This window comes from Rhea pennata, chromosome 1, assembly GCF_028389875.1.
Source record: "Rhea pennata isolate bPtePen1 chromosome 1, bPtePen1.pri, whole genome shotgun sequence".
NCBI classification, from domain to species: Eukaryota; Metazoa; Chordata; class Aves; order Rheiformes; family Rheidae; genus Rhea; species Rhea pennata.
Window position 1 is genome coordinate 215,187,491 of NC_084663.1, and position 7,456 is coordinate 215,194,946.

General features: G+C 47.9%; 1 protein-coding gene across 1 annotated transcript in view; it reads left to right on the top strand.

The window, feature by feature from the left end:
• Nucleotides 1-6,673, top strand: part of CHRDL2 (chordin like 2) — a 33,084-nt gene extending 26,411 nt beyond the window's left edge. The window contains exons 10-11 of the mRNA XM_062578538.1: nt 3,819-3,911; nt 6,594-6,673. Coding sequence (XP_062434522.1) covers nt 3,819-3,911; nt 6,594-6,673 — 173 coding nt within the window. The remainder of the gene's footprint in view (nt 1-3,818; nt 3,912-6,593) is intronic.
• The last annotated feature ends 783 nt before the right edge of the window (nt 6,674-7,456 follow it).

Consider the following 7,456-nt stretch of genomic DNA (forward strand, 5'->3'; position numbering starts at 1 on the left):
TGTGTGCAGCCATGTTCCTTCTCACATAAACGTGCAGGCTGGCTGGCTGGGCATCTCCACTGACAGTCTCAGGTTCACATGTTCCCTGGGACGCTCTGGGAGGTTTATAATGTGCAGGTGTGCCTTGTACTGTGAGCTGCTGGGAGAGAAGCTGTAGAAAGACCTTTTGCCTACTGAGCACGGTAGATCTCTCATTCTTATCTCATTGTTTACCATCCTACGCTCTTTTTGGGTCAGCCACAAGTTTTATCAGGAGTGGTTCTGTGGTTGCTTCCAGGGTATCTGTGAGGATGCGCTCACTTGTCCTCAAGTTAGACAACTTAGTGTTGTCTAACACTGTTCTAAGGCTCATCCTGTGAGAACTGCTGTAGAAATACCTGTTTTGTTGATACTCAGTAACTACTGACACCAATTTCTTGAATCAGACCACATCTAAACAGTCATTTTGCCTCCCTTCATAGTCAGTAGAGAGAAATAGTTACATTTATCCCATCCACCTATTTTTCATAGGATCATAGAATCATAGAATCAGTAAGGTTGGAAGGGACCTCTGGAGATCACATAGCCCAACCTCGGCAGGGTCACCTACAGCATGTTAGACAGGGTTGCATCCAGGCGGGCCTTGAAGATCTCCACAGAAGGAGACTCCACCACCTCTCTGGGCAACCTGGTCCAGGGCTCCGTCACTCTCACAGGGAAGAAATTCCCCCTCACGGTCAGGCAGAACTTCCTGTGCTTCAATTTCTGCCCATTGCCTCTTGTCCTGTCACACGGGGCAACTGAAAAGAGTTTGTCCCTGTCCCCTTCACACCCTCCCTTCAGGTACTTGTGCACATTGAGAAGATCCCCCCTCAGTCTTCTCTTCCCCAGGCTGAACAGGCCCAGCTCTCGCAGCCGTTCCTCATAGGGCAGGTGCTCCAGCCCTCGGATCATCTTTGTAGCCCTACGCTGGACTCTCTGCAGTAGCTCCATGTCTCTCTTGGACTGGGGAGCCCAGAAATGGACATGGTACTTGAGATGAGGCCTCCCCCAGGCTGAGGAGAGGGGCAGGATCACCTCCCTCCACCTGCTCGCAACACTCTTCCAAACGCAGCCCAGGAGACCATTGGCTTTCTTGGCCACGAGGGCACGTTGCTGGCTCATGGTCAACCTGTCATCCACCAGCACTCCCAGGTCCTTCTCTGCAGAGCTGCTCTCCAGCAGGTCAGCCCCCAGCTTGTACTGGTGCCTAGGGTTATTTTTCCCTAGGTGCAGAACTCTGTACTTGCCCTTGTTAAAGGGTGGTTTTGGGTGAACAGAATGGCTCTCCAGAAGAGCTGATCCTCAATTCATTTCTCTTTTGCTCTGTGGTACTGGCCTGTGTTCATTTTTTGGTTCTGAGATGGTGCATAAAGCTCCAAGAAAAGTGATAAATGCATGGCAGCCCCATCACTTCCCTCCATCTCTCATACTCATAAGCCTTGTCAAGAGTGAACCAAGGTCTGTTGGACAGGATCTGCCCACTGTGAAAGGAATTTGTCCAGCCTTAGCTATCCCAAATGCTCTAATTCTTTATCAGCTTAATCCCATATTGGCTTTTCCACGGATGGTGAGCTGAGTGGGCTATTCTTATCTGTGCCACTTCACTCTCTCGTTGTGCATACTGGCACAACATCTGCATTCTTCCACTGCTTTGCAGCTTCCCAGCTCCTGACATTTGTCAAAAATGACCATCCAGGGGCCAAAGGTCTCAGCCAGCTCTCTGAGGGCTCTTGGGTGAAAATTATCTAAGTCGGTTGATTAAAAGATGTTTATCTCTTGTAGTTCTTGTTTAAACTGTCCTCTTGGTTACTAATGTACTGGAAAGTGCTTCATGAGCCACAGGGACTATATGCACACCCTCCTGCTCCTTTCTAAGTATAGACCAGAAGGATTTATTGAACACTTCTGACTTTCTTGCGTCATTAACAATTTTATTACCTCTATCCCATATCTTCTTTTGTTACTGGTAGGACTTCTTTTCCTGGCCCACTTAAATGACTTATATTAATAGTCCAACTAGGCACATATTTTTCTCGATGTCTTTGACTTCCCGTGTTAATTTTCCACACTTTGTAACATCTCGTTTATATGGATTACTAGTCAGTTCCCATTTGTTACATATTCTTTTTATGTGTAACTGCTGCTGGGAATCAGGAAAGTCTCTTAACCGAATATGGGGGACCACGTTGCCTCTGACGTCTGCGAACAGTAAGGTGCTGGATGCGAAGGGTGCCTGCAGTGGGTGGGAGGTCAAGTGAGACATAGGAAGGATATGCCAGGCATACCTGCTCTCTTTGTCACATTTTGCAGACCAATATGAATATTATACCCCTTATTCCTGCAGAAAGGTCACTTCTGTTGCTAAATACAAGTTCTGGTTTTCTGGTGTCAAACTTCTGACTCAGGCATCTCCACTGACAGGATGATGCTGGCACAAAAAGAAATATCAATCTGTGCTGAAATAATTTTGGTGTTTCCTGTCCTGGTGAAGTTACAGAGCAGGCAGGGGAATGGAAAAACCTCAATCTTGGCAGCTTTGAGGAAAGCAAAGTCTGAGGACAGAGGCATTGCTACGACAAAGGAAGATGGGGAGAGAGGTGGTCAGCCCGGGGAGAGCAAAGCAGGGCATCCTGGGATACCCCTCCTTATAGTTTCAGGGGAAATCAGACCTTCTCTGGTGTGAAACACTTTTCAGAGCAACAAAGTGTTGCTACTTTCACCTGTTTCATGTTGTTGTTACTCCTGTGAGCACTTATCATTTTCAAATATGATTAACTTCTGTTGTGATGAGAATTGGCATCAACATGATGTGATGGGTATTCCAAGGGCCACAGCAGTGCAGCTTGATGCAGGGATTTTCAGGCCAGAGAAGGACCTGGGAGTGCTGGTGGATGACAAGTTGACCATGAGCCAGCAATGTGCCCTCGTGGCCAAGAAAGCCAATGGTCTCCTGGGGTGCATTAGGCAGAGTGTCGCCATCAGGTGGAGGGAGGTGATCCTGCCCCTCTCCTCAGCCCTGGGGAGGCCTCATCTCAAGTACTGTGTCCATTTCTGGGCTCCCCAGTCCAAGAGAGACATGGAGCTACTGGAGAGAGTCCAGCGCAGGGCTACAATTATGATCCGAGGGCTGGAGCACCTGCCCTATGAGGAACGGCTGCGAGAGCTGGGCCTGTTCAGCCTGGGGAAGAGAAGCCTGAGGGGGGATCTTCTCAACGTGCACAAGTACCTGAAGGGAGGGTGTGAAGGGGACAGGGACAAACTCTTTTCAGTTGCCCCGTGTGACAGGACAAGAGGCAATGGGCAGAAATTGAAGCACAGGAAGTTCTGCCTGACCGTGAGGGGGAATTTCTTCCCTGTGAGAGTGACAGAGCACTGGACCAGGTTGCCCAGAGAGGTTGTGGAGTCTCCTTCTGTGGAGATCTTCAAGGCCTGCCTGGATGCAACCCTGTCTACCATGCTGTAGGTGACCCTGCCGAGCAAGGGGGTTGGCCTAGATGATCTCCGGAGGTCTCTTCCAACCTTACTGATTCCATGATTCTATGATTTATCCAGCAGTGTGGAGCCCAGATGGTGCTCAGAGCACAGGCACAACCCTGGATTCACTCCTAAACTTCCAGCAGGTATTTGTGACTGGTCGTGGACCAAGCCAGGACTGTGGGCACATCCAGGGCAGCCTTTCCCATGCAATGTCCCGTGGTTTTGCTTCCCAGGAGGGGACAGGGAAGCATGCTTTAAAACCAAGCTGATCTTTAAAATGAGTGCAGCATAGACTGATGCCTCTGTGTTTCTGTCTGCAGGGATATTTCATTTAATACAGACCAAGAAGATTAGCAAACAGGAATTCAAGCAAGAAGCGCAGAACTTCAGGCTGATCACCAGGACAAATGAAGGTAAAGAAAAATAACCCCATTTCTCCAGTCCTCCAGACAGGCCCTGCCTGCCGCAGTCTCCTGGCGTGAATGCCCCATATTCTGCTGACGTGCCCTAGCTTCTCAGTAAAGGCCGTGTAAATCACTGCACAGTGTGTGTAGTGAACCACAGGGAGAAGACTTGTGCAAATGTAACCAGTCAGAGCTGACCTGTCTTTACAGGCATGTGCAATACTCCTGGTTAGCAGTGACATTCTCACTTTATGATATTGGAAAGGGCAGCCAACTTTCTAAAAGTGGACGCACACTTGTGAAATCCAAAGGTTACATCTGTCCAAAGCCCATAAAACTGTTTGATTTTTATATCTAATCCATCTGGCAATATGGGGGAAAAAAGTTATGCAAGAGATTTTAAAAAAATAAACTCTGAAATATTAAAAAAATCTTTCTTAATGTTCTTGGATGAGCATAAATGTTACAGAAAGCAGGAATTCCAGTGCACATGCCGAGGGTGCCTGTTTAGAGTGAAACTGCATTGCTATTTCCCACTGGCTGCCACTTCACTTCGACTGGATTAGAGTCTAATGGATTAAATTTGAATCAAACCCGTTCCCATATTGTTCATTTGATAGCACTCCAGCACCTGTGGGCCAGGGTCTCGGTTCAGTCGTCAAAGGGCTCTGCTGCCCAGTATGTACCAGTACAACCAATGCTAGTTGAGTGCTTGCAGGGAGGGTGGCCAGAACTTGTTTTTGCCTTTGGTTCACACAAGATAACACCTCTGGGCCAAACCCTGGGGGAGCTGATCTGTCTTCAGAAAAGTGGGCACTTCCCAGCATTCTCCTTCCCAGCTGTTTCTCACCCAAAGGCGTGGAGGAGCTGCTTTCTTACCCTCTTTACAGGGTGCTCTCAAAATCTCTGGCCCATGCTCCCTTCTTGCCTTCGTTTCCCCTTAGCCCAGTTCAGCTCTGTGGCTGTGTCTTTCCCCCAGGCAGCTTTGGGGCAATGCGGACGCCCTTCCCAACTGGTCTCTCTTTGAAGAGCGATGCTTGGCTTCAGTCATGCCCAGCAGAGATTTTGTGAGCAAAACTAAATTGGGCTCCAAATGTCGAAGGCAGCAATGCCTAAAATAACTGTTTAAAATCCCTGTCACTCATCCTCCTTTCACATGCAGTGGGATTAACACCATGACACAGTGAGCCTGTTTTTCCGGCAGAAGCTCCTGATGACTTAAGCACTGCGCTCTGCGTGACTTCATGGGGGCACCATTTTGAGAGGGACTGTGATGTGAGAGAAAAAAAGAAAGACAAATAACCCTGTTGTGAAATCATCTCTCTGCTGTTACTGCAAGTTCTAGGAAAGCATTGGCCGGTGATTTCTCCACAACAGGAGATTAATTCAGCTAGAAAATATGCCTCCCAGGGATGACGACATTAGAGCTGCATAATCCTTCCTGGGATCACAAGGGCTGTGACCACCTAGGGGGAAAACAAGGAAGGTTTCAAGCCACCTTCTGAGCTCTGGAGTTGGACTTCAGCAGTATTGCCGGAGGGTTGAGGTGGAGGGCCCAGGGGTGCTGCTGTTTTGGGGGAGTGGGAGAGGGCTTGGCGAGTTTTGAGTCTGTTGTTGTGGCATCGCTCAACTCTCAGGTACATTTGCTTTGCAGGGTGTTTGTGGCTTACTGATGAGGCTGAGGGTTGGGGCATGGAGGGTTTCTTTAGAAGCAGGAGCTTCTCCTAACTTAGGTTGTTGCAAAGCCCTGCCTGACTTGCCAGGGCCGGAGTGACAGCTGGAGTAGCCAGCAGAAAAGCAATTGTAAACGCGGGACTTTTCGGTGCTCACCCCAAGAAACGAGCCTAATATAAACCCACACATTGCCAACAAAATGTGAATTTTGGCTTTCTGATGATGAGCTAGAGGACAAACAAAATTCTTCTCCCCTGGAAGGCACAGAGCCATATCTAATCACAGATACCTCTGTGGAGGTGCTGGGGGCTGCATGAGAGGCAGCTTATTTGCTGCATTAACTGACCACGCTGATTGAGGACGTGTCCCTAACCACTCAAGTTAAAACATACTTTTGGGAGACAGAGATGTGAGACTGATCCGTGTTTCAGATGGAGCGGCTTTGCTTTTGAGAGCACGTGAGTGATTTGCCAGGGAAAGAATATGAAATACCATTGATTGCCTCGCCTATGTGTTAGTTGTATTTCAGGAGGTCTGTAGGGGCCCTGTTTGAAAGCAGGGTCCGTAACTGGAGCAGGATGGAGGGGATAGGGGAAAGGAACTTTCTTGGCCACAGCTGGAGCTGTTAACTGGTGCTTCTGAGGAGCAGATACCCAAGCTCTTCAGTATCTCTTTATCTTAGAGACCTTTCTAATTGCAAGATCTGTGTAAGGGCATGTGGTCTGAACACAGCGCTTGCGTAGCGTTTCTAATTTCTTCTGCTGCTTGACTGAGGAGAGAAGGTCAAGCCATGCCCAGATGGCAAAACCTATTACTTCAGTTTATGGGATCACTGATGAGCCAGTCTGACAGTGGCCCATGTTGTGGCCAGACCTCTCTCACCACCTCTTTCCCAAAATGGTTCCTGAAGGTCTGCCAGCACAGAGATGCTATGCATGGGGGAAAAAAATGTTGTCTTCCTGATATGGCAATTTTCTGAGAGTCATGGCTAATCAATGCCCATCTCTCTTAATCCAGGTCACTGGAATATCTTTCGAGCCCAAACATCAGACCTGAAGATGACAGAGAGTCCAGAGAAAGAAACTAAGAACTTGTAAAGAAAAAACTTTCCTCTAGCTTTTGATTTATCTACACACATACACACACACACACACACACACACACACATACACACACACGCATATATATGAAAAGATTGCATTACTAAATAGACTGGCACATCTATAAAAGGAAAAGTACACCAACGTAAATTACAGAAACTCAAACAAACAAACCAAACTGTAACACCACCACCATGTCCTAAATATGGCCATAGCTATGGACATGACACCCTTTGGAGCACTCTAGCCGATGAGTGGAGGAGGCTGTTTGTTGTCTTCTGCTATCAAAAATTTCAGGTGTGCAAGGAAAGGAAGAAGAGACAAGAGAGAAATGTGAGGCCTGCTGCAATCCCCACCATTTCTGAAGACCATCAGGAGCTAACAGCAAAACAAGACAAGACCATTCTTTCTTCCACTACCAGCCTAAAGACGATCTACAAAGAGAGAAAGTCATCTCAATTTCCTCTCTTGGAGACCCTGTGATCCAGGGCTTGCTGAAAGTCCCCTCAAAGGGTACTTCCCTAAAATTCTCAGATCTTCTCCTCTCTGTTTTAGCTGGAAGAATACTTGGAGGAATGGAGGACTAGAGATGCTTTAGTACTGCAAGATAAGTGGGCCCCAATTCAGCCAGGACTTAGGCCTGGTCAGACTTAAATCCCATGAGTGGTCATGCTTCTGTCTGTAGAAATCTTTATTTTCTCCAGGTTCATGACATGCATCAGCACCTGGTTGGACTGGAGCCCTGAACAACGGCAGAGGAGGAGGAAGAGGAGTTTTATT